This window comes from Macrosteles quadrilineatus, unplaced genomic scaffold, assembly GCF_028750875.1.
Source record: "Macrosteles quadrilineatus isolate MER2022 unplaced genomic scaffold, UCM_ALF_1.0 Scaffold_7__1_contigs__length_78375512, whole genome shotgun sequence".
Lineage (NCBI taxonomy): Eukaryota > Metazoa > Arthropoda > Insecta > Hemiptera > Cicadellidae > Macrosteles > Macrosteles quadrilineatus.
This window is the reverse complement of record NW_026542600.1, coordinates 44,703,101-44,730,989: the sequence shown is the minus strand read 5'-3', so window position 1 is coordinate 44,730,989 and position 27,889 is coordinate 44,703,101. Positions and strand designations below refer to the sequence as shown.

The following is a 27,889-nucleotide window of genomic DNA, read 5'->3' as shown; positions in this document are numbered from 1 at the left end:
CACTACAGTAGTAAAGTTATTAAAATAGGAATTTTATTGACTCTTGCCTAGTATTATAATATATTCAATGAAAGTAGATAGTAGCCTATTTGACTTAACCATGTTTTGTGTTTATTTGTGACATTTCTATCAATATGAAAAATGAGATAAGAGTAGTTTATTTTATAAATAATGCAAGTATGACTTCAAAATAATGATTTTATAATTCCAAATGAATAGCACTTTATTATGTTATGATTTTAGGGATTGCCCGTTTTATCCGACCTTTTAAATCATCCGACCTAGGTCTGGTCCCATTAGGGTCGGTTAAGAGGGGGTCTACTGTACATATAAAAGATGGTAAGTGGTGATCGATTTCGATTGGACACTCCAATCATCATCAGACCCAATAGGCGAATCATTTTTGTGCTTTCAGGTAATTTAATAACACGTACGATGCTGATCAAGAAGTTATATGTAATTACTATGACTGTAGAGTTTCAAGTTTGTAGCTTGTTTTATACATCTGGTATCTTAATGTCAAAATAATAGCCTTTTGTGGTTAACCTTACATATATTTGCTACCAATACCTGAGCATTTAAAACAGGGTAATCTTTATCAATGGAGATGAGAGTTTGATTGCTAAAAAAATGTGCACATATTCTTCCTGATTCAGAACCTGAAACACAAAAAACAGAATCAAGTTTAAACTGATGCTTTGGATGATAATTTTCAAAAGGAAAATTTTATTTTTAGTGCTAGAGATAATAGAACCAATTCTTTAATTCAATTTATATTCAGGTTCAAGTTTGCAGATTCAAAAATCTATTCCATGAAGGTGGAAGAGCCCTTCCCGATCCTTGGATTCAACCAGGGAGAGTATATTTTTGATAAACAGATAATATTATTAAGCTACATTGAATAGTATAATATTATAGTGTTTTTAACTATTCTATATTTAATTCTAATAACTTTTATTCAATTTGAATTGTTTAAAGTTTAAGTTCCAGTAGTTTAATCAAATATTTTGTTGATTTTAATTTAACATTTTTATCGCCAACAGTACAACATTTAAGGATGGCTGGATCCAGTTCAGAAACTTAAAGGACCGAACCAGCAATATTACAATTGTTTTAAAGATACAAATTTTACCAGTAGTAAATCATACTTGCGTAGCTCCCACAGTAGAGTTTTAGAGTGCAAGTAAAGAGTACTTTTGAATGAGTTTTTGTATAGACTAGTGAGTGACTTAATATAATCTGTACGATGAAAAAAAAACTATTCATATGGTCGGACAGCGGCCATATATTAGAGTTTTTTTAAACAAATGACATAAAAACTAATTGTAAAATATTGAACTTATTCTGTAAGATAGGGAAATGCAGTGCAAAATTTGTTAATTTAACCATTCACTGTTACTTAAAGCTTATCTTCTATTCTTTTAAATTAGCCTATATAAAATTTTACTTTTTTTATTTGATTGTTATAGTTTTGTATTTTATTTATTTATTAAATCCAAACAATCTTTCAAAATAACATCAATCCTCAATATGAAGCTGGAAACAATAAATACTAAAAGAAAATACGGTAGGCTACTTATTTTTCTTACCTGTTATATATATCATCGAAAGGAATATCACCATCTGAACACGAAAACACATTTTATGTGAAGTTATCATCAACATTTGAAATTTAGTCTTATAAAGTATCACTATACTGATAAACAAATAGGCCTAACTGTCTTTTTGACTCATCATGACATTCGTCTTCAGTGATTTGTCCGCAACAGCACATTCTTGTATTCATTGTATTCAGTTCCTTTTCTATCACAGTTTTTTTTTTCAATACATATGATTATTTGTTTTTTAATTTATAGAAAAAAGTGCTGAAACATAAGATTAAATCAATTCAACCAAAGATGCATTTAAGTTCAATTCTTGGATGGAACTTGTGGAAAGGTTCATGAGAAGGGGTTTTCTAAGATAAATAAAATTAGTTATGGCTATTATTTATTAATGAATACAATACAATACAATACAATACAATACAATATTCTTTATTGTTAATTCGTCAAGAATTACAATAGTGTCAATACAATAGTGAATTGTACATGTTAATTTTCATAAAATTCCTTTATTGAGTAGAAGGGTCTTGCGATTAGCCACTTCTTCAACTCCTGGTGTAGCTTGTTGCCAGTCAGGTCTCTCAGGTAGTCAGGTAGATGGTTCCTCAGCTTGCAGCCGGTGTAGGAAGGTTTTTTCTCCCAAAGAGTTGTTCGGTGAACTGGTAGTGCAAATTTGGAGCCATGACGGGTGTTGTAGTGGTGCAGGTCTTGGTTTCTTGGGGGGTTTATTTCATTCACATACTTTATAGATTCAAGTATGTAGAGAGACACCACTGTGAGGATTCCTAGGTTTGCGAATGCTAGTCTGCAAGTCTGTGGTGGGACAAGGTTGGCGAGGGCTCTTATGGCTTTCTTTTGAAGGACGAGAATTCGATTCATATTTTTTGTTGAAGTTCCTCCCCACACTGTCAAGCCATATCTAAGATGCGACTCTACCAGTGCGAAGTAAGCTGTTTTGGCCACGGAGAGTCCGCCTATGTAGTTTATTCTTCTGACGACATATATTCCAGTACTGATTTTTTTGCTTAAGTGGTTGATGTGCTCTTTCCATGTTAGTTTGTTATCAAGGATAACACCGAGAAATTTTGTGTGGTTTTCTATTGTTACATCCTCTAATTGAGGGACTATGTCTTTTTTCTTACTGAAATTCAGAGTTGTAGTTTTTGTGGGGTTTATTGCTAAGTCATTGTTCTTTGAGTAGAGGATAGCTTTATTTAGGATCGATTTTGAATTAAGGTAAAGGTTTTGGGCTGTGTTGTCCTTGATCAAAATGGTTGTGTCATCTGCATACATGATTGCAACAGCATTTTCACTCTCAATTTGTTTGGGGAAGTCATTAGTCAATAAGATGAATAGAATCGGGCCTAATACAGAGCCTTGTGGAACTCCTCTCGTCTGCTTGCTTTTTGAAGATTTGAAACTTTCTGTGACTTCATTTGATGAGTTTTTCAGTTCCACAACTTGTGAACGTCCCGTTAGGTAGCTTTTGAACCATTCTAGCGCAGAGTTTCTTATACCGAGTCTTTCGAGTTTCTTGCATATCAGGTCGTGGCCCAGGCAGTCAAAAGCTTTACTGTAATCAAGGAAGATGGCGGAAATGTATTGTTCGTTTTCTATCTGGTCTAGGACGTACTCAATTAGTGCTGTTATAGCTGAGGATGTAGATTTATTCTTCCGAAAGCCATATTGGCTGTCAGTTAAGAGTTTGTTATCATTAAGATGTGCCATTAATCTAGCCAGAGCAATTTTTTCTATGATTTTAGAGAAACTGGAGATGAGAGAGATGGGCCTGTAGTTTTGAGCATTTTCAGTTGGTCCTTTTTTATGTTTGGGGTATATTTTACTGACTTTTATGGCGGATGGGAATTTGCCTTCTTTAAATGATTTATTTATAAGATAAACCAGAGGAGAGATGAGTTCTTGAGAGCAGTGCTTTATCATCTTAGATGAAAACTCGTCCATTCCACTTGATGTTTTGGCTTTTAGGGAGTTTATTATCGTTTTAACTTCTTTATAGGATGTTGAAGTTAGGGTAAGGTGTATTGGGCAGACTGGTTCCTCTCCATTCAGCACTGTTTCAGGGTCTATAACGATTGCTCTGTTTTGGTCAAGGGTATTTTCTGCTATATTTGAGAAGAATGTGTTGAAGTGTTCGGCCATTTCTTTTGTGTCGTTTGTGAGTTTGCCATTTATTTCTAATTCTGTAAGGGTTTTCTCTTCACATTTTCCTTTTCTTTCCTTGTTTATAACTTGCCATAGTGCTTTTGGTTTGTTGTCAGCTTGTTCTATGAAGCTAGCTGTTGAGGACATTTTTAGGTTTCTTAGTTTCATGTCGTATATCCTTTTTCTATTAATCATTTCTAATTTGTCTTCATTTCTGTTTGTTAACTCAAATTTTTGCAGAGCTTTCAAAAAGTTCTCTTTAAGGTATTTTGCTTCAGGATCGTAGTACTTCATATGTTTTTTATTTGTACTAATTTTAGTTTTCTTTAATGGGCATGTATAATCCAGTGCTGTTTGAAGAATATTATGAAATTTGTTGTAGGAGGTTTCAAGATTCAGTGAAGAGTAAACATGTTCCCAATTTTGTAGATGGAGGCGAGCCTTTAGATGGTTAAGGTTTGTGTTGTTTAGGCTTCTTTTCATTACAAATCTTTGGGAAGTGTCTTCTTGGTGTGTTTTCAGCAGGCATAGCTGCGCAGTGTGGTCAGATAGACCAGTATGCACAACTTGTCCAGTAATATACGCATATGGTATGTTTGAGCATATACAGTCTATTGAAGTGGCTGTGTCATGGGTTATTCTGGTGGCCTCTAGAGGAAATCTCCAGATGTTTTGTGTGGTTAACTCTTCTTCCAGCATGGTGTTTTTGGAATCTTGGGTGAGCCTGTCGATATTTATGTCACCGATGAGTATGAGGTTTTTCTTGTGTACTTCTTGTAGTTCTAGCGTGTCTGATAGGAGGTCAAGGGCAATTCTTGCATTTTCGATTGGTGGTCTATAGATTCCCAGAATGTAGATATCCTTTTTCTTTGTTGTCTGCATGCGAATCATTGCTGCTTCGAAAATTAACTCCTGGCATGTGTTTGATATGTTAATAGCTGATACTGTATCAGCAAGGGATTCCTAATTTGAACTGAAAGCAATAATCCAAATTTTATTGGCTTCACCTAGCATTTTCCATGTTAAGATCTTATTATGGCAGGTTTGCTACTAAACTTGCCTAAAAAGTTTTCCAGAAATTTATGCAAAGACAAACAGTTATTGACTAAATGCTTATAAACATTAAAATTAAAACACATATGTTAGGCCTAACTAAACTATTCGTAGTTGCTTTGAAATCTAGCAGTAATCCATTGAAATCCATGCTTCAAATTAGCTCAGTTACAGTAGGTACCTAAGTTTATATAACGAAGGTCTGAACCAACTAGTTATTGGCCCTCTTAAATATAATATTGTTTGACATGGTGCTAATCCAACATAATAAATAGGCCTAGGTAATCTTCGCAGTACATGGCATAAAATATAGGATGAAAGTAAACAATAGGCTATCTTATTCATTTTGGGAGCACATTCACAAAATGTCATAAACACAAGAACAGAAATGATTATTCGCTAAGTTACAGCTGAAGGTAGATATTAGGTACAGAAATTTAAACCCTACTTATAATGAAGCTATATTGATGAGTAGGATTGGTGAGTAGTGAGCCCTAAAAGTCAGTAACCTATTAGCGAATATCCCTATAGGGAAGTAGCTATTGAAGTGGTGATTGATATAAGTGTGCCAGCTGTTTTATTGAAAAGTTATAAGAGATATCAAAAAATGTTAGATTGTAGCTGCCTTGAATTTTTATTTAAAAAATTTTGGTCAAGTTGAAAAAATAATTTTAGCCACCATTTTTCCAATATGACCGCAAACTTTGAATTTTTCTTATAGAAGACCATATACTTTAGAAGTCTTAGAGGGTTGTGATATTATTATATGGATAAAATCCATTGGTGATTGGGGAGATTTGGACCTGGGACCTCGGGCACCAAAGCCCCGCTCTACTCCTAGACCAGCTCGCAACCCATCCTTTTTTCCAGATAGTAACGTTAGCCTAAACTGTTTGAGGGGCTGGGAGTTCTGGGTTTCCTTTGAAAAATTAATCAAATCTATAACTTTACCTACTATAAAATTGAATGGCTACTTTTACCCAAAGTCAAAAGTAACTTTTAAAAACTACTTTACATGTTGAGTCATCTGAGTGGCAGTGTTAAAAGTATTTTGAAAACCAAACAGAACCTATTTGAACAACACTAGGCCTACTTGTTGAAGAAATTTACCCTCAGCAACATCGTCTTTTGGCAAAATTACCTCCACCAATAAGGCTCGTACTCACCTATGTCAGAAATGCACAACAAACGTTATTCTTAAGGATCAGTTTCAAGAACAGTATGGATTGCTCCTAGATAGTTCAAACGCCCAGTTGCATTTTCTTTCAATATCATAAGTCAACTACTTGAGAAAATTTCAGGTGTTTACGCAGGACGAAATGTAAATGATGGGTAGAGGATCAAGATTGTTTACTTAGAATTGTACATGATAAAAGCAATAGTATTCATGCCTTCAAAGCTATTTTAAAACTGTAAAACCATACCTACAAAACAAACTAGCCTACATTAGCACTGCTGTCACACAATAAATAGCAAAAATCTATAGGCCTAATATTATTATTAATATTAAGATATTATTATTAATGAATTACTGAATTACTAACATCAAACATTCTTAACTATATTTATGTCTGTGCCCTCCGCATTGCCTCAATCCTCAAATTGCTCATTTCACTAATTTAGCATCAGAATAGTTTTACAATTATATTAAATTATTTGTTTTTAAGATTCTCTGAATATTTATGAATATTATTGTTTTCCAACAAATACGAAAGTCACTGATAGCGACTGAGCCTACGCACAGGCTTCCAGCCCATGTAGGCTTATTTCCTTAATGTATATGTTTAAAATAGCTTCTCTGAGACCTTACATCCTTTGTTGTTATTATTAAGTTTACATGTATTTTTATATTTAATTATTTTTATCCATGCAATAGCAAGTAAGGTGTCTGTTTTACTGGAAGTTATGTTTATAATTTATATTCTGCAATATTTTTGGAAATAAAGTATGTTTTGATTTGATTATTTTAATCATAATAAAAAAATGAAAAAAATTGTTCTGTAATATCATTTAGTGATAACGATTTAATTTTGTTTTAAGTTACACTAAAAAAATATGCAGTTAGTCTGGATTGAAAATAGGCCAATTAACCTGGGACAAACACAAATTCTTTTTAAGATAACTACAAATATAGGCCTATGATACAGTATCTTGCTTTGTAGGCCTATCTATTATAAAATTATTTATATTTTCAAAATTGCTCGTTACATTTCCACTTTTAAATGTGGTATATTCAGTGAGGCGCTACTAATGGAATTTACTTGAAGGGTCGACCAAGCAGTTGTCTTGATCTACTCCGTAACTAGGAGATTAGCGGTCTTACACCGACGATGTTGATTTAAGGCCACCCATTAGAGCTGGTATGAGACACATTAGCCTATTTGAAGTCATTTCTAAGCTGGCGACATAGGACCTTAAGCCCTTGGTACCTACTTCTATTTATAAGCTCTGTGATGGACTGAATCCCGCCGTGCTATTAACCCAACAATCTTCTCAGTTGTCTGGAAGGAACGACTTTTACTAACTCTGCGGTTGACAATTGGTGCTTGTAGAATAAACGTTAGCAGGGTTGTTGTTTAAGGACGAGTGATAATGGACGCAACACGTAGCCCGCAGGGACTAAGGAGATACGAGTCCAAACTCTCATATAAACTGTAAGGAACCTATCACAGCTCTGCGTCAGGCTTTAATGCAATAAATATAGGGTGTTTGGGACTCTGTTCAAACAGTAGCTTTAATGATTGCCACAACAAGCGCTGAGCGTTACGATCTGTTGACTGTCAACACTACATCAGCTGTCAAATAAGCCAATGGAGTATTTTAGTGAATTTGTAGAGGTTATGTTTATCGTACCGCCGGTATTCAAGGGGTTAATTAATTAATGGGTAACAATAGTACAGTACATTAATTGGTATTAATTTACTTTAAGTGCCTCCAAACAAATTTTTAATTTTTATATCTTACTTTGTATAGTTTTTTACCTCCTGAATCCAAATATACCGTTATTTTTCACCGCTGATGAATATTACTCAAGATATCGCCATAAAAATATACAACATTAGAATAAACAAGGTTTGACGGATGACATTTACAAGTGGAATAAACTGTGGGTGAAGTAAGCCTACAGCTGATTGTTTTCAATCATAATCAAGCAACTGGAGTTGACAACTTTATAAGCTAGGCTTAACTCTGATTCGGCAATTTGAAAATCACCTGATTACACTTTTAACTTATTTTAAAACAATAACGATAAATATATCAGTCCCGGTTTACATGAAGTGTAGATGCCTAACGCCCCGAATTTAGTTGTTAAACCACTTGCCTTTTATGAATCTGGTAGCCTTGTAAATTTATTCTTATGTTATCAACGCCTTGCACAGCCCTTTAAAATACGGGAAATCTAAGAACAATAAGTTAACACAGTTTTATAATTTAATGTAATTTATTATTGTTACCAGTATTTTATTATTTTACTGTAGGTAATGATTTATATTTCACCGTTAACCAAACAAAACCTTTAGAACGTAAGCAAACTCCTTCTGATGTCAGAAATAGGAAAAATGCAAGCATTTAAGTTATTAAATAGTACTTTACAGTTTTTTCCTCAGGGTTTAAATTGTACAAAAACAGTCTGTAGATAACATAAACTAACAACTCGATCCATTATCTACACTTTACCTTCCTCATCTAACCTAACTTCAAAACACTTAATGCAGTCATGAATTCGCATAAAGCTCTACCGACTACCCTAACATGCCTAAATAAGAACTACATGTAATTAGTTTGACAGTCCATCTTTATCGATGAAGTGAAAAAATCCTTTTTATAGAAAACATTGTATACAGAAACAATAAAAAAATATTTCTCTAGTCAATGATAATATTTAGTAATCAATTTATGACATTCTTCTCGTCATCTAGGCTATGTTAATCTCTTCACTTAACCTGAACTTAGCGTAGCAGACAGACTAGCAGCACAGTATTGGTTGTGGTATTCTACTATTCTAGTTCTAGTGTACAGTAGACTCCCTCTTATTCGGACACCTTTTAACCAGACATCGCTTTAACCGGACTACAATTCGCGGAAATGACATCTCTTTAACCAGACAATTTTTATCAGCACATCGGTTTAACCGGACTAGATGGGCAGGAATTGGGCGGTACTTAAATGGTGACTGTTCTAGTGGGAAATATTTGAGACCAGTTATCACGTATCTAAATACAATGGTCTCCTAAATTTATGTCAAATACTATATACAGAATACATTTAAATGGTCCGATTCAATGAGTTTTTGTGGACGTGGATTTAACTGAAAACCTGTTATCCGGACTGGCCTTGGTTCCAAGGAGTCCGGATAAGAGGGAGTCTACCGTAGTAGTTTAAGAGAAGTGAAGTGTCGTCATTAGACCTATTGCTGAATGCTGATCCGAATCAGAGTTAGTTAGATCTTCCAGTTGCTTGTCGTGTGGTTGAAAACTATCAGCTGTAGGCTTAGGCCTATTTCACAGAGTATTCGACATTCCATTTGTAATGTCATCAGTCCTACCTCGTTTATTCTAATGTTGTATATTGTTACGGCAATATCCTGAGTATTTAATATCCATTAGGGGTGAAAAATAATGGTAACTTATAGGTGGATTCAGGAGGTAAAAAACTATAAAGTAAGAAATAAAAATTAAAAATTTGTTTGTAGGAACTTATAGTAAATGAATACCAATTAATGTACCGTACTATTGTTTCTCTAAAAGTGTTGTTGAGTGATGCTAATGAATTATGTATTCTTTTAAACATACTTCTGTAAAGTTAGTTAGCCTCAACGATGTAAATAACTACTGGATTGCGCTCTCAGTGGCGTAGCGGGCACTGTTTTCGGTCTCGCTTCCCCCACTCTCTACTGGCAAGATAGCGGCAGCGTACCTCACGTGCATGCTAGCTGTCACCCATTTCAACACTTGTTTGATGTAACATTGTAATACCAGTGTGAGGTTTTTTTAACACAGTGATTAAAATTTATCAATATCATTAATTCTACGCTAACTATGTGTTTAAAATGGTTGTGTCTTGTTCCGCTTACAACTGCACCAACAGAGTACAGAAAGGCAGTGGCATTTCGTTTCAAGTGTAAAGTACCTAATCTAATAGATTATAAACAAGGTGTCTGAGTAAGTGATTGCTTAACTCGTTACAGCATGTTTAACTTAACTGAAATTTGTTTTTGTTTTTATTTTGTTGATAGGGCTAAACTAAAACTGTACATTGTAAAACATGCACAATGAAATAAATGCGTCCTGGCTTATTTTCTCAGAGGTCAGTCAACACTACCGGTATATGTTATGATGGTAGGTCGGGTTGATATTCATTAGGTAGCCTATAATGTGCTATTCACATCTCCCTACTCAAAAATAAAAGACAATTTGAGTTATTATACTCAATTGACTGATTATGTAACTAAAGGTAAGCTCATTAGGGCACATGAAGATGTTTTTAGTTAAGTACGTTTACAATGTATTAACTTTTCAGATTCAACATAAAAGAACTTTAACACAAAAAGACTATTTGTAGCCGCGTGTTCCCATTTTGTGGGCACTATTTTTAAGGGGCACGTCGAGAATATTTCTTTTGGGGAAGACACTCATTAATTAAGTTTATTTGTGACCTTTTTATTAAAATATATTGCCACCACTCAGCTAAACGAAAAAGTATCACGTTTACGCCTAACGTACTTAGGTCTGTGACAGAAACTCACCAAAATTATTTTATTCAAAAATATTTAATGTTGTTTTCATTAATAAATCGAGTGTGAATTGACAAATTTTGTACTTAACTTACTATCCTTTCTTTGCAATTAGGCCTAGGCCTACTTATTATTTTACCTTTTATAGTTTTGTATAGTTATGTCAGTAGTGTGAAAAAACATCTAAAAGCAAGTTTAGTGAATGTGTAGTTTTAAAGAGTTCAAATGGTTTATTCTATGCAAGAAACAAAACATACATAAATTCTTTAATTGTAAAAAGAGTTTGACATGCATTACCAATTTTTCATCTCTAAGTTACATATTTAAACAGAGCAGCATCTAAAAGGGTGTGTTTTATACGGTGAGGGTATGGGCTGTGCCGGCTTCTGCCAGTAGAGAGTGGGGGAGCGCCGGACCGTGTGGCCAACACTGAGCCAGCGATCCATGAGTTGTTTATATCGTTGGTTAGCCTATATGTGAGTGGTGAGGACAATGAAGTTAAGTGTAAACAAAGAGAAAATGAAGACAATTAACATAATGTACAGTGTGAATAAAACAGTTTATCCAAAAAGTGGCCTAAGCCAACGATTAAATGACTAATTTTTTTAACTTTTAACCTTCCCTCAACCTCCCAAAAAATGTTTTAAGTACATCCTCCGATCCTCCCAACTACTTTAATCCACCAGCCGCCACTGGGTATGTAAAAAGCATTTGTACCTAGACCTAGGGCTAACTTGCTAATTTCAAACAATTTAAAAAAATAAAAGCTGGAATATCGGTAGGTTGGTTTGATTGTAGACCTAGGTGTCGGCTAGAACTAACCTAACTCATAACAAAGTGAAGCAAGACACAAACAAAATCGAAATAGGAGGACGGAAATAAGAATGGCACAAACAATAAGCAATGAAATTAAAGTAGGCATGAAACATTTGACTCAAGACATTAAACTTAAGTTTAATTCAAGCCTAAGTTATTACCACTTCACAAATTGACGACATGACACACTGACACTACTGACACTGACACTGTCTGTCTTCACTTCACACACTCACACTCCGACCTCCGTCGTTCCATCCCCATCCTACATAGTCCATTCCATACCATAGACTTCAAATCACTGTCACCACTCTGTCACTCATGGAGTGCTGGTTCGAGGCTGAGCTGAGATTGAGAACTCTCACTCACTACACTACTAATAGCACTCAGTCAGGACCATTTCAGATAAATAGATTATAACCATAGATAAAATGTTTTATCTATGTTATAACTACTGGAAGTCACGACTCTCTGGCAATGAATACCTGGTTGTCTCTGGTTGAACATTAGAGAAAAACGTACCCCTGTTTTCACTGGTTTGTTTTCGGTGTTTCGTATTTATTTATTTATTTTTACGGCAAACACCATTTTTTACAATCGTTCTACATTGTGATACATGCGACAAGATGCTTATTACATGCTGATAAATATTGTACATAATTTACAATAACTTTTGAACCGTAATTTTTACAGAAATGGGATTTGTACCATTTTGATCAGAATTTAAAGGGCTACAACATACAAAATTTTTATCAAAATCGTCGGGCCATTTTTGAGAAAATCCTATTTTTCCGGTTTTTATGGGTTCTTATGGGAAAATCCCCATTAAAATCAAAATTTCAAAAAATGAAAAAACCGCCTGGAGATACCATGAATTAGAACCTACATACCAAATTTCATCGAAATCGGACCACAGGTGTAGTCCCTAGCTCTGTACAAGATTCAAGGTTTTTACTGTCATAAACACAAAACAGTGCATGGACAAGCGTCAATATTATAATACATCACATAAATTCTATCTAGATAAAGTACGTTCAATGATACAAATATCATAGTGCAACAAAGTAATGTGGTAAAAGCATACAAGGTAGTAACAAGCATCTGTACTGTAAAAATGACTAGAAAAATATATATCCACTCAAAAATCAAACTCGAAAATGTTGACGAAAACCATACTTTCTCCATATAATATGGTATAGGGGGAGAAAGTAAAAAGGAAAAACATTCCTCACATTTCTGCAGTCTGCACGTCTGTGTGTGAGGAAGAGTCCATGGCACTCTGGCACTCGTTGACGTTCTTCAGGTCACCTACAGATTTTTTTAAAGAAAGCAATACTACTATAAACATATGGAAATTAAAAATTAAAATTATTAAATTATTTTCTTTGGGATCTCATGAACAATAGAAAACGTTCGCTGACCCCTCATAGAAATAAAAAGTAAAGATGATCGCAAGATCTCAAGTTCAAGTCACGTTTTCATGGGCAAAGACCTGGCTGAGAACAAGCCAGGCATAGATTGAATTTCGATCTGGAATGTATCGTAGAAGAAATTGTAACCAATGGGAACAATCGACGAGAAACAATATTGTTCCCACCGATTCCAAGAAATAATACATGCATAAAGAAATAGATTTACTTACGGTCAGCACCACGCCCTCTGGAGGCTGGTCATGAGGGGAGAAGCAAATGAGGACGATGATCGAAGATATTCCACCGATGATTGGAGGGTAGGCGTTTCCCGAAGACATCGGGGGAAGAACCAAACATCAAAGGGGGGGAAGGAGGTCTTGGACACAAAAAGTTTTAATCAGTCTTGGAGAGGTCTCAAGAAGTAGCACTTCAAAGAAGAAACCGTCGGGAGTCCCGGATCGAGTAGGGACAGTGACTTAACAGGATAGTCTGAAGCACCTGTTAAGATCCCGATCAGACTCGAGATCACGAGGACACAACAACCCCACGGCTATCTTCAAGACCAAAGGCCACCACCACACTACCACGCTACCAAGGACCAAAGCAACCCGACGAGGACGGCCCATAGGACGAGCGACCGACGACGAGAGGAAGGGCTAAGCTTGGATCAACCCTTTTGTCTCGAGCGAGCAACCCCGGAGTCTACGCCCGCACCAAAGGAACGCCCCGGGGAACCTTTCAATCGTTGCCCAACTGCCTCGTCTTGTGGTATGTCGAAATATCTTCACTCATTAGGTCATAGTGTGCACAACATAAATGTGAGAGGGAAACTCCATAAAATACAACAAAATCTATATATAAATGAAATAAATAAACTATAAGAAAGTTAATGTAAATTAAAGTAAATATATATAAATAGAGTAAATGAAGTAGAATTACTTTAAAATTCATATAAATACCAACCCTCAATTAAACTATAAGGAGTCAACCTAAACAAGAGCAATTTGAAGTTTGAATAAAACAGGATTCAAATCGAATCCAAATAAATAAACCTGTTAGTTGGACTACAAAAATAGACGTGTATATAATAATAGAGACAATTTCAAATATGTGTAAATAATTGAAAATTAGGGTGTTAACCACGTAAACACGTATTTTAAATGTTTGTTTAGTTAGTATATATTATCAGAGGGATGAACTATAACTTGTAAATATCCGTTTTGATTTAGGATAGGACATTGCAAGTTTAGTGTTTACAATTTATATTTTAAATACATTTAAGTGTCAAGGGACATATTTCATTTCATATCATTATACAGATTATAAAATCAAAACATATTGTGTAAATATTCAAGAATTATATCATTTCAATTTTATTTGTGATTTTGCTATTCTCAATTATTATTATATCACTGTGTAACAATTATTTACTCTTTATTAACTCTTTATTTTATGTACTTATTTTATGTGTGCACATTTAGTTAGACTTATTAAATCATAATATTATACTGCACTGGTGTTCACTTATTCCACGATCCTAGAGGTCCTCCATCTAGTGAGTACTCTACCCTAGCTAAGAGCGACATTTTCCCCCCTTTGGAGTAAATTTTGTTTGGTAAAGGTTTTCGTAAGTTTCTTTTACCTCTACAGAGGAGTAGAGGCCTGAGAGTACCACTATTTCATATACATATCAATATTATTTAATCTTTGTATACAGTAAGTAGTTAGTATGATGATTCCACTGAAAAATTACTATTTTTTGTTTAATGCAAATATGCACGTTGGTAGATTTGTTTGGTTAGGGTCTAATAATTAAGCTTAATCCTAAGTTTAAATGCACATATTTTATTTTAATATTCTTTTTTCCGTTGGGATTAGCAATAGTAAATATTTCAACCCATTAGAAAATTATTACGGTATGGAGGTCGCTATTACACCATTTACACTATATGTTTGTATGTTTACACCATTTATAATCACGGTCAAAGGTGGCCGTGTTTACAATGTTATTTTTCCACAACAAGTAACTATAGGTTTATGCTACTCTTAAGTTGCATGGCAAAAATATGTATATACATTCAGCTTCATTGGAAAAAAAAGCAATACATATTTGTTGGCGGTGGAAGTTGTATTTTGTGACGAGCGTCTAGGGGGAGGCCACTTCTTCACATGTACAGAAACCTTATAATGACGTCACATGACTATCGACTACTTTTCAGCTATCGGAATCGTGATGGTTTATGCAATCGATTATCGAAGGCCGAAGGGACACGGCTTTACATCGTCACTTATTCACTTTGCTGTGCCCGGTGACCATGTTAATAGACTCGTTCTTTTCAGAAAATATCACAAATAATAAAGAGGAAAATATCAGACTCTGAATAATTTGGTGATGCAACCCTTTGTATAACTAATTGCAACTAGTAATAGTAAATCAAATATAAATTAATACACTCGATATTTTAATTCAAGATTTCTTTTTTTAAGATTCTTAAACTTGCATTGGTTGATATTTTATAATCGACGTTTCCCCAGATCGTAAAAAGATTTAATAATTTTAAGTATCTAATTAGTTAAATCTAAATTACGTTTAGTATTTTATAATATTTGTAAGTTAATGTATAAAAAAGCATTAATTGGGTTAGTTTAGGTAACAGTGTATTGTTATGCTTTTGTTCAGTTATCTACAATTGAACATTTTTATCCTGATAAATTTAAATATTTAGACCCTATTATATAAAATTCATTCAAATTTCAATTGTTTTTTCCAATTTTCAAAACTCAAACTTTAAAAACATTTTTAAATTGAACTGATCAATTTATGCACTCTAATCTAATCAAGGTTTATTTCCACCAAAATACAAAAATAACAAATAATGCAAGAAAGCAATTATATATGAAGCATAATATATATATATATATAAATAAAAGTAATTGAGTAATGTTACATGTGAAAGGACTTATGGTATATAACTAAAATGAGAAAAATTTGATTTATTACATTGAATTCATGTAACATAATTAATAAAATAAAATTAAAATGGTTCCTTAACGTAAAAATAAATTTGATGGGAAACGAGACTATATATGGGCACTAGTGGCCTGTGCGTAGGCTTGAGTTGAATAATATAGAATGTGGTACGATCAAAAAGTAATAAACTATCCTACAAATTAATCGGATTACTACTACTTAATGTTTCTTTATTTATATTATGTCCCAGTACTTTCATTTATAAATAACAAGATAAGGCTTAGTAAGTATAACGTTATTGTGAATTAAATGGAGCCAGAATAATATAATTGGGTAAAACTTATGGTGTTTTATTAAGATGTACCAAAGGGGAAAATGAGAAAAAAGCTCTACTTTTTTCTGTAAACCTAAACCATTGACCATTGACCTATTTTACGTGACTGTAAATTCCATAAAATAATATATCTAAAACAGTCCTCCTGGGCTTCTTAAATTGTCACCTTACACTGATGGGCAATATCTGTTAGTAAATCATTCCCAAACATCAACATAACGTTAACATGTCAAAGTTACAATTATTATTTCACTCTCTTCTAGAATCGATAATAATTCCTGTAATTCGTCTACTTTAATTACAGTTATTGTATTATTGTGGATGCTATGAAATAAATTCTTAGTATTCAACGTCCTGTGAACTCAAGTTTTTTATTTTATAAGTCAGGTAAATACGAAAACAATTGCAAACATTTTGGATGTTCAATCCAAAGTATCAGTAATTATTTTATTCCCAGCCTGTAACGAATATTATTGTATTTCTACTATTTGATTTATAATGGATAAACTACCGAGAGTATTCAATTCGTCAAATAAAGTGTTACCAAAAAAAAAACCTCTTTACTTATTCGGTGCAACCGATACTTACATTCCGAAGAAAAACCCGTAACCACCCGGTACAATCGATATATACATTCGATATTTATGACGTCAGTATAAGGTTTCTGTACATGTGAACTTGTGCTCTCCCGTCTAGGGACAGCTCCGGCTGTAAGTTATGACGTCATCCGTGACCTCAGAGCTTTCAGTCAGTTCACTCCTATAACCTAAGCCATAAACGCATGGGGGCGAAATTTTATACTGAGACTGAGCATTGAGCAGAGCAGGATATGACGTCATGGAATGGTATCATACGATCGGTTCGAAGAATGAAGAAATCTAGGGCCTTCAACTTCAACGCCAACAAAAGACCTTTTTAGAGTTAGATTCTACCTAAATTGTAGTCAAATATCGGTTACGGCCGTGACTTAAACTTAAGAGAAAATGGAAAATATCACCGATAACCAGGAAGATATAATAACATCTTTTACAATAATCTTGCCAAAATTAGACTCAGGCTATCATACTTACATGAAATTGTACTCAAAGTATGGAATAGAAATGTATAGCTGAAAATTATAAACATTTTCAGGCTAACCAGTCAAGAAAAACCTCCAATATAATGTATTCTCCTTTTAATTTGTATTAACCTTTAAATGTAATCTCTAACAAACTGTCAAAGTGGTGCAAAATCAATCCAATGTACGATATAAATGATTTTTAAAATATTAAATTCATATAAAATTATATAGATTTTAAAAATTAGCCTTTATTTTATATATTCTGTTTGAAGAAATCCATTGCAATTGTGTAGCCTAAGTAGGTACTGAACGATGAATAAATTGTCCATTGTCTATAACTAGGCCTATCATAGCCTACACTGTACTCCATAACCCCCAAAATGTTCTGAACAGGTAATAGGGATAAATAATGAATATATTTCATGCCTAAACAATATTTATTTAGACCTATATGTACAAGAAAAAATATATTTAACTTATTCATATATTATTTACAAGGAAAACAGTAGCCTAAGTTATTTAATTAATTTATTTTTCTTGTCCCTTGGGTCTTCAAATGGCGAAGACCTTTGCCCCGAGACTTAAAATGGCCTGATCGGCAACAGCTAAAAATGATAGTTTCCGAGTCCTTGCATTTTCTAATGCCTCTTGTTTTTACATAGCGGGATGTTGTTTGTTCTTCAACCTGTTCTTTCCATAAAAGAAAAGTTTCATAATCTTGAAAGTCATACGACTGCCTCTCAACATCAATTGCGTGTATACTGGTTATATGCAAGAGTAACTCTTCATGTTTCAAAAATCTCGACTCACATAGACACAAAGGACAAGATATACAATTTGTGATTGAAATACCTTCAGGTTTCTTTGATGTGGGTAGAGGACTGTTAGGATGTTTCTTTCTGCAATGGGTCCTCAAATTTTTAATTAATGTAAACTTCCGCTGGCACAAATGGCAAACGACTGTGTCACCCATTTTACTAATTTCCTAATAGGCGTAATAACTGAGGAACGAACACAACATTAACACATAAAGCCTCACCATCCTTAAAAACTTAACCTCTACACAGTAACTTAGTGGTAAGGTGGTAAAGGTAAAGGCTTGTAGCTTTACTTGAGACTTGAGGAAAATGAGGAGATTGAGAACGAGAACAACTAGACTGAAACAACATACACTACACCCAAGACCCAAGTCTCGCTTCATTAAATCGTTTCATTCGTTTATGCCTGAGGCTATAGGAGTGAACTGACTGAAAACTCTGACGTCACGGATGACGTCACATCACGCAGCCGGAGCTGTCCCTAGACGCTCGTGTATTTTGTGTTGTTGTTGTTGTGTTCTGTTTCTGTTTAGCTGCTTCGCTCTGCTCACTGGTCTGTGTTCTTAGATTTAGTCTGTTTATTCCTGAAATTTATTAAGTCGTTTGAGTTGAGACTTGTCTTATCGTACAAGTTCAAAGCAGGATAGGTTAGTGAACATTAAAATTTCTGGATGTTTATTAGTTATAAGGCAAGTAATTTGGAATGGAACGTTTTTATGAACTAGGCCTAAGCTATCATTTTTCTAACAACACTAACCTTACATGATATTATAGATATTGACTACAGATATTGTCAACAGGTTGTTTGGTTTGTTTTCAAAAGAATAGATTCATAAATAGGTGTTTTTGTTGTAAGGCCATGTTCTTTGTTTGTCACTTAACTTAATTAAAGGGCATTAAGGAGGCTGCAGCTTCACACAAGTTGCACCGCTCGATTTCCTCTAGTCCAAGTTTGATGTGTATGAAAATGAAAAGGCTCATGTCCCATGTTCCCACTGGTCCTCTAGTGATATGAGGTTATTGCTGATATAGTTAATTAGGCCTAGTTATTATAAAGAAGTATCTCCCACCAAAAAGTTACTTATTTTAACAAAGTTGTAGTTTTGTTGTCATACGTTATGAGAGACGTGTGGATCCAAAACAAAAACTTAACTGTATTCTTTGCCCCCATGAGAAAAGAGGGCTGAAATTTAAAACACATGTTTTGTGCTGTACAGTCTAAAACACTCATTTTCAATTTACTAAGTGCTTTCTGTGTGCAGCTTATTGACTATTCAGCCTATTATTATAGACTCCCAGCAGTTTGAAAATCGTAAATTTGTGTTCGGGTAACACCCAAAGTTAGGCCTATGTATTAGGTATGGGACAACCCTATATTCATACAGATTGGGTCTTGCATACAAGACACTATGTTACATACAGTAGACTCCCTCTTATCCGGACGCCTTTTAATGGGACATCGGATTAACCGGACTACACTCAGTGGAAATTACATCTCTTTAACCGGACAGTTTTTATCAGCACATTGGTTTAACCGGACTAGATCGGCAGGAAGTGGGTGGTACTGAAACGACCTGTTCTTGTGGGAATGATTTGAGACCAGTGATCACGTGTCTAAATACAATCCTCTCCTAAATTTAAGTCAAATATTTGGGTTACATAATAATTTTTTGGGGAAGTAACTTAAATTAGTTAGGCCTTGCTTTTACTTCTCTCACCTCTCTAAGCTAAACTGTTGTCAGCTGCTCTTGAAATGCTATTTGATGGCCCAAAGTAGTATCTAGTAGTATTTTACATTGGCAAGAAAACTTGCAATAGAACTTGTGCTAAATTAGTATGGTAGCCTATAGACTATGTCATGGTGTAAATACCTAAATGCTATTTTACACAGTAGGCCTACTAACAGGTACCCTATGGTATAACCTTGTGTCTAGTACTCAACGATCAAAAGTTCAAACACAATAAAACAAGTCTTATTGTTGTTATGTTGTATGCGCCTTTTGAATCGTAAAATGACGTTTTTCTTACGCCAGTTGGATTTCAATTTAAGTCAAAGTAAGTTAAGCTTCATATTAAGTAGGTTGGGGTAATTAAGAGACAAAATGTCAACTTTCATAATAACTACCGGTATTTTGTCTTGATATGTGGAATTATCCAGATTTTTCCTGAGATTATTATAGCTACAGTAAGTTATATTGCATGTTAACACAAAATTGCAAGGTTTTAAATACAAAAATAAAAAATCGTATGATACTTATACTTACTTGTATAGGCCCCTACTTGTAGTTTCCGTCCGTAGTCCAGAGGCAGGAATTGTACAGGTCAAGAGGTTAGCGATAATAATAAAAAATAACTCATATAAAAATCACATTCTAGGCCAAAGGGCTCTGTTTTTTGAAATTTAGAAAATCTTCCATATCATAAAAACCATTTTTTATCAAGAAAGATTTTATTTCTGTTTTGAATTTTGAAATTTTTGGAGTGGTTTGGCAGTGCTTGGAAAAGTTTTAAACCGGAATATTGGGGGTTTTGTTTTTTTAGGGGGTTTAGTCTGTGTTGTTGAGCATGTTTCTTTGTTTCAAGTGTTGTATTTGTGATCTATGAAGTGAGGTTGAATGTGTTGTGATTTTATGTAAATTACTGCTTTGTGACGGCCTGGCATATTTGCCTCATTTTGTTGTAATTTGTTAACTTTGAGCTTAAGCTGATTGGCCTTACTCCCTAAACCTGGCCCGTTGGCTATCACCGAATATTTGCTAGGTTGATGTGTCAACCGTATTTAGCAATATTGAATTTTATTTAACTTCACATAAGTCTCCAAGTGAACCTTAAAACTCATACTCCAATTCATTTCATTACTTTGTAACCCTACAATAATCCTAACCAGACGTCGTGGCTTGGCCGGATGTACCCTGGAATGTGCTGACTTTGCATGCACGTGTGTCGCGATAAGCAATGCTACACTTCTAGACTCGGTTCCTCGCTTCAATTAGTTTCATTAATGACCGTTATGATCGTTTGGCTGCAGCACCAGACGGGCAATTGAATCATGGGTTGAGCGCTCAGCGTGCGCTGATTGGTTAACAATGGTCATGTGACCACGCTGAGGCTTCCGCTCGGGCGACGTTGAAGCCGCAGATCGCGCCGAGATGTAACGGACGACGGTATAGTCCGCCGCGCGCGGTCTCGCGCCCCTTTCTTTTACTCTTACTCTTTACTTCCAAGTCTGTGTACGTTTTAAATTCAATATTATGTAATTCGTAGTATTTGGTCGCGGTTTGATTTGATTTGTAACGTGTTACTTTAATCGATGCAATTATGTAAAGTTTTATTAGTTTCATTAATAAATTAGCTGATCCCTATTTGCTTGTTTTAATATTCGTTCTTCCTGCTCCCAACCGCTACGAAGACTACAAGAGAGGCCGACCTGTGACAGCTTCATAAATGAAGATGCAAGGGACAGTCAAGAGTCCAAGCTGGATGAATGCATCTCTGCAGCTGGCATCTGGTGGCATGCCCAGGATGGCTCTTATTGCTTTTTTTGCCAGACGAAGACTTTTACCAAATTCTTCTTGGTGGATGATCCCCACAAAATGATGGAATATGAGATGTACTGCTCGAACAGCCCGTGATAGACGAGACTGGACAGAGTATCGCTGCCGTATGACCTCATCCTACGTAGAATGAATAGTCCTTGAGCAAGCGATCTCTATGATCCATAAATGTGCTCGCCCCATCCGAGTCCATCATCCAGCCTCACCCCTAAGAAGGCAGCCGTTTTCGATTGTTAAATTTGGTTCTCTCCTATAAATAGGCTAGGTTCGGAGTTATATTATTTTTGGAATGTTGCTTTTGTGCTTTTTGAAAACACAAATAGTTTGTTTTCTGGGAATTTAGACTGAGTTTGTTTGCTTCAAAGAATTTGGAAAGATCTGAGATTTTTTCATTTGCTTCGCCTTGCAGAGTTTCAACATCCTTCCCCCTCATGACCAATGTTTTATCATCGGCAAAAAAGGTAGGCATCAGACTCTGGAATCGCGTTGGTGATGTCATTAATATAAACCAGGAATAGGAGAGGTCCTAAGACGGATCCTTTCGGAACTCTCCTCGTGAATTTTTGAGTAGTCGACCTGACATTTTTAATTTTGTGATTTGATTTTTCTCTAATTTCTGTAATTTGGTATAGGTTTGTCATGTACAACTCAATCCATTTGAAAACAACTCCGGAAATATCTGTTGAAGCCAATTTTTTCAAAAGAATTATATGGTCGACACAGTTGAAGGCTTTTGACAAGTCGGCAAAGCAACCCACCACTGTCTCATCGGCCTTATGCATCGATACAATCATTAACAAATTCAATGAAAGCCAAATAAATGTGGATCTGTTTTTTTCTGAACCCATATTGTCTATTACGGACAATATTGAGATTCACATCATTGTTTGAGATATGAAGATTTTTATATATGAGCTTAATCAAGGCTGGGAATTATATATAAATAAAATATTAATTAGCATAGTTTAAATTATAATAAATATTATGATTTTGTTTTAAAAAAATTTAAATTTTGTGTTTTGTTTCATGATAATAATGTTATAGCCTACAGAATTAATTTTGCAAAAATTTTGATTTATAGGTCTAGTTAGTTCTTAAGCAGACCATGTCACATTTCTAGGGTGTTTAATTTAACAGCATCATAAAAAAAAAATAAAAACTATGATTTTAAATAGGCCTATGCCTAAATGTAGGGAATAAATACAAAAACATCATATTCATTAGTTATTATTGTTTTACAACACTTAGTGCAATAACTTGAGTTTTAGGCTACAGTAAATATTTTTGCTCTTAATTAAAAGGCCTATGATTTAACGTTTTTTGCGCACTTGGATTCAACCTGAAAAAAAAACATCAGTTCAACAAAAACTGCCTAAAATCAAAAGCGATGCAGCTCATCTACAAAAATACATATGTAAGGAAAGCCTACATTTAAGCCCAAATAGTCTATAACAAGCTTAATTTAGATACTTTTACACACAATCTGGAATGGATTGAAGCTTAAATTGTGGTTGAAATTTAATTAAATCAAGGTCATAAACTGAACAGTGAAAGAGTTTACTTGATGACAGCTAGTTGAGAGCTATTTTACTGTTTGTCTGAAATATTAACTGCATTTAACTTGAGTGGGGCAGAGCTACAATTGCTTTCCACCTTAAGTTTCACTTACAGGTTTTCACACTTGCTGCATAGTTTACCCAGTTTAAACATGTTTTTATTCAGAATGGTAGCTGACATTGAAAGCTATAGAAATGCTATATGCAGGTTGTATGTATGTAACTCATGTAGGCTGGATCAAATTATGCTCAGGCGGCAATTCAATATTCACACTCAATAGACCAAGTGTCTATTTATAAGCCAATCAACTGTACAGTTTCCAGTTTGGAAACTTCTGGTGTAGTGGTAGTAAATTGGACTGCAGGCTGTATTATTATTCCAACCAGGATCCAACCACATCAAATTTTAAGACATTATGGAATTCTGGAGGTATCAAAATTTAAATTTTAAATGTAAAACAATATTTACAGAACTTTTTAAATGGACTGAACACAAATGCAACTACAGTAAACATTTATTTGTGTCCAAAAATGAAATAAATGGAAAAAATGAAATCATATATAGAAAGGCAGTACTATCAAAAGAACATTCTGACACTCTTTGTTTATAACTAAACAAACAACAAAACTATTCTGTTCCTAACTTTATAACTGTACACCTCTCTTTTTAAGTAATAGGAAAAATAATCTTTGTCACAGTATATGGTTTACTCTGAATTATGAAATAAAACCAATAGGTAGGGATAAGCTGGAATATTATGTAAAATAATCTACTACCAAAATGTACTAGATGTCAATTTTACATTTGTAATTTTTTGTAATGACACAAACGTTTCGCCTAGCCTGATCATTGCACTCATAGGAAGACAGACGTTCCTTAACAGCACAATTTACAACACAATTATGCAATTTACGATGGGACATTCAAACCTTACAATTACAGTACATTTTTTATAAATTGTTGAATAACTTAATTTTTACCAGACTAGTCAAAGTTTGTATTAACAAAGTCAGAAATATTTGCCAAATATTATTTTATATATTGAGTTTTGTTGCTTTTTCATGCATAGTGGACTGACAATGCAGTTTTAAAGTAGCTACTGTAGCACCCTGGATGAAGGATACTGATAACTTTGAATACATATTTAGTGTATTATTCTATTCAATCTTATGTCCATGTGAACAGACAACATATTTGGATCTTCTTTTCAGACATAATATACAGAGTGCTCAAAAAAGGCGGGGACATAATTTACGTAGTGATTTCTTGGATAAAAATAAGTAAAAAAGTTGATATAAATATTATTACTGTAGGCCTAAAGCGTATGTCCTATCTTGGTCCGATTAGCATCTGTCTGTCTGCATTTGTTTTTACAAAAACATTAAAAACTCTTTTAACGGTTTAAGCTATAGGGTTGAGAATCTGCAAAAATGTTAATCTTATTGGCCGCTATCTTTGTGCAAAATGTGAATAAAAACTCTGAAACCGTTCTAAAATTGAAATAGATTGTAAACGTTTTATGCCAAATTTTACAAAAACCATTAATGTTACAAAATTTACAAGTAAAATTTAGTAAATTGTATGCAGATGTCAACGATTTATTATTATTATTATTCTTATCTTATTATTATTATTATTATTCTTATTTAAATGTTCCAAAGATGCCGTCAATGAGTCATTTGAGGCGTTCACTCCAAGGCACGGATTTCCCGACAACAAAATCCATTACAGTATTCTAAATTGAAAAAAATTTTAGTTGCACTAATATTTTTGGCTGATGGCACTTTTCATCGAGAAACTGGTGATTTATTGGATGTTAGTAAAGCTTGGATGGTAGCTATTTGCTTGGTAATGAAAGCAGAACAAATCAAATTTTTAGTTCGAAACTATGCTGAAAGAAAAAAAAACAATGTTTTCTTAAAAATTAACTTATTGTAATACCTATGAAACTGATTTTAAAAATCCCAACAACACAAAATGTAATTAAAAAACCATAGCTGTTTACATAAATAATATTACGAGCGAACCTCAGGATATTATTTCAACATTTTACAGCTAGATTATTAAAGAGTGTAAGAATAACGGAAAGAATATTCTTAGATTACAACCACGCTTAAAGACCAGCACACACATACGATTTTTATATCTAAATAGTCAGTACCTCTAAATACATTTTAGTTTCAATAATTGTACAATTTAAATAAGTTTAGTTAAAATTAGCCTATCCAAAAATCTCCATCCTAAATGATCGGACATTTATGCAAAATAGGTATTCATCCGGTTATAAATACCCGGTTATTTTATGCCATGCATCTTAATTGAATTACAATAATGTACACAAAAAAATATATTTCGCTAAAGACTTCCATTATCTGATTTCGTACAAATGTGGCTTGTTGTGTTTATAAATCTAAAACTTTGATATATTATTATAGGCGAGCTTCGAGACAATAAAATACGCGAAAAATAACAGTTTTGGGCGTTTTTGGTTCAGCCTTTTTTCACGATCATCCTATTGTACGGAAGAATGAAAGTGCGTATGTCAGCAGCAGTGGCTTGACATATTGAGTTTCCAGGCTGTTTTACCAACGTCTAAATAATTTAGGGGTGGTTCACGATCTCGGGACTTAGTCCGCGACCAGACGCTGGTCCCGGACTACATAAGCGCCGACAAAAAAACGGGTTCACGAGTCAGAGCCTAATGACGTGAAAGCCGGGCTTATTGCTATGCTGGTCGAGACCAAATCCGAAGCGGAGCCTAATGACAGGGATTCGTAGGGAATTTTTATTGAGACGTTGGTAAAAACTGAATATACCTACTTTGTATGGTCGCCATTTTATTGAAAAGTATTGAAGTATTTACAACAGCCTGGAAACTAAGCCACTGCTACCGACATAGGCACTTCCATACAATAGGATGATCGTGAAACAAGGCTGAACCAAAACGTCCAAAACGATTATTTTTCGCGTATTTCATTATCTCAATGCTCGCCCATAATTATATATCAAAGTTGATTGATTTATAAACACAACAAGCCACGTTTGTATGAAATCAGATAATGGATGTCTTTATTGTAATATATTTTTCTGTGTGCATTATTATAATTCAATAAGAATGCATGACATAAAATAACCAGGTATTTATAACCGTATGAATGCCTATTTTGCATAAATGCCCGATAATTTAGGATGATGATTTTTGGATAGGCTAATTTGAACTAAACTTATTTAAATGGTACAGTTATTGAAACTAAAATGTATGTAGAGGTACTGACTATTTAGATATTTCGGGAGGGTGTTTGTAGTCAGACTAGCCAGGGTGGGAAACGGAAGCCTGGCGAGCTCTGGCCCTAATCCGGGGTCGAACCCTTTTACGCTTCATTAGGCTTCAGTTCGCACACCAACTAGCTTTCCCCCAAGAATACCTCTCTCCCCAAAAAGTACCTGACCCGTGGGTAAGAGAGGAGGATGACTTTGGTGCCCGGGGGGGGGGGGAGGGGTGCAAAGGGCAATGGCTTTGGGGAGGAAACACTTTCGTTACTGAGGGCAACTGATGGGATAGTGACCTTCCTAGAATTGAATTCTTATTGTTGAGATATTAAGTTAAACAAATGTATTGCAGCCAATTCTTTGAATCACTAGAGTAATAGCATAAAGACGATTCAGGTAATGAGCTAGCTATTTCCGTCTTAAACTTTAGCATGAGTAATATATGGACGGCTCAGGAGATTGCCAAATAGTTACTAATACATAGTTGTTTCTAGCCTTTATATTTTCTGCTCCCTTAGTGCACTGTTTTATTTTACAATAAAAACCAATAACTTAGCTGTGTTTTTTTTTTTTTTTTTTTTGAATTTTATCATCACTTAATTATTATTGTATATTTGTTATTGTGAATTTTGTTTTATATAATTTATTATATATTTAGTCAATCAAATTCATAAGAACAATAAAAAGTTTTATATACCTTGTTGAGTTCATAATAAAAGTATCTTTAATTTTGGCCGCATTTAAATAATGGTGATTAAATTTGAAACAATAACGTAGGCCTAGTAACTAGTGTTGCATATACAACATTCGGTTGTGAATTTTCTTGTGCTTTGCCTTGAAACAAAAATTAGTTATATATGAGCGGTCTCTGGAAGATCACGCGGGTTTGGATAAATAGTTTAATGATGCCTATTGATTTGTTTCTATTGTTTCAGTACAAATTGATCAGGTTGTTAAGCGAATTTCTTATTCAAAGGTTTAGGATATTAGCTATTACCGGAGATCTCTTTGAAAGACTCCCAGGACCGATTTACTTTTTCGTTTTGAAGGGCCATAACAGCCAAAAACACCACCCGTCCACATTTTTAGATATATGTCCGTCAGCACGATAAACTCAAGCAAATATAATCTGATGTTGATGAAATGTGGTTTAAACGTTATTATTAAACTTATTATTATTACTGGTTATTATTTAAACTTTCGTTAAATAATAAAATAGGGATTTCCCATTTTTGACCCTAAAACATACAGTTTTTCTATTTCTTTCTAAACCATTTTGTAGGGCTTATAAAAAAATCATTTAGTACCACAAAGCGTTGGTTGTACGCCTGCCGGGGAGATAAAATTCAATAAAAATGGTAAAGTAAATATTACTCTTTGTTATTTTTATTTTTTTAATCAACTGTAGTAGTTTGCTTGTTTATTGACGGATATTGTACCTAATACAATCGGGGAAATTTGTTAATTTCATACCAAGCTATCGACATTTTAACCAGCAAACACATATCTTTACTATCACTTTAGCAGCAAACTTACGTAATCA

The 27,889-nt window shown here is 34.2% G+C and overlaps 1 protein-coding gene across 2 annotated transcripts in view; it reads right to left on the bottom strand.

The window, feature by feature from the left end:
- The window catches only part of LOC128997867 (activin receptor type-2A), a 56,440-nt gene extending 44,828 nt beyond the window's left edge, over positions 1-11,612 (bottom strand). Inside the window, exons 1-3 of one of the 2 annotated variants that reach the window (XM_054423639.1) lie at positions 11,532-11,612; positions 1,590-1,865; positions 571-659 (exon numbers count right to left, since the gene is read on the bottom strand). In XM_054423639.1, coding sequence (XP_054279614.1) covers positions 571-659; positions 1,590-1,665 — 165 coding nt within the window. In that variant the 5' untranslated portion in view covers positions 1,666-1,865; positions 11,532-11,612. Of the gene's footprint in view, positions 1-570; positions 660-1,589; positions 1,866-5,986; positions 6,103-11,531 lie in introns of those variants that run through there. The other variant, XM_054423638.1, reaches the window with a different exon arrangement.
- Between the last annotated feature and the right edge of the window lie 16,277 nt (positions 11,613-27,889).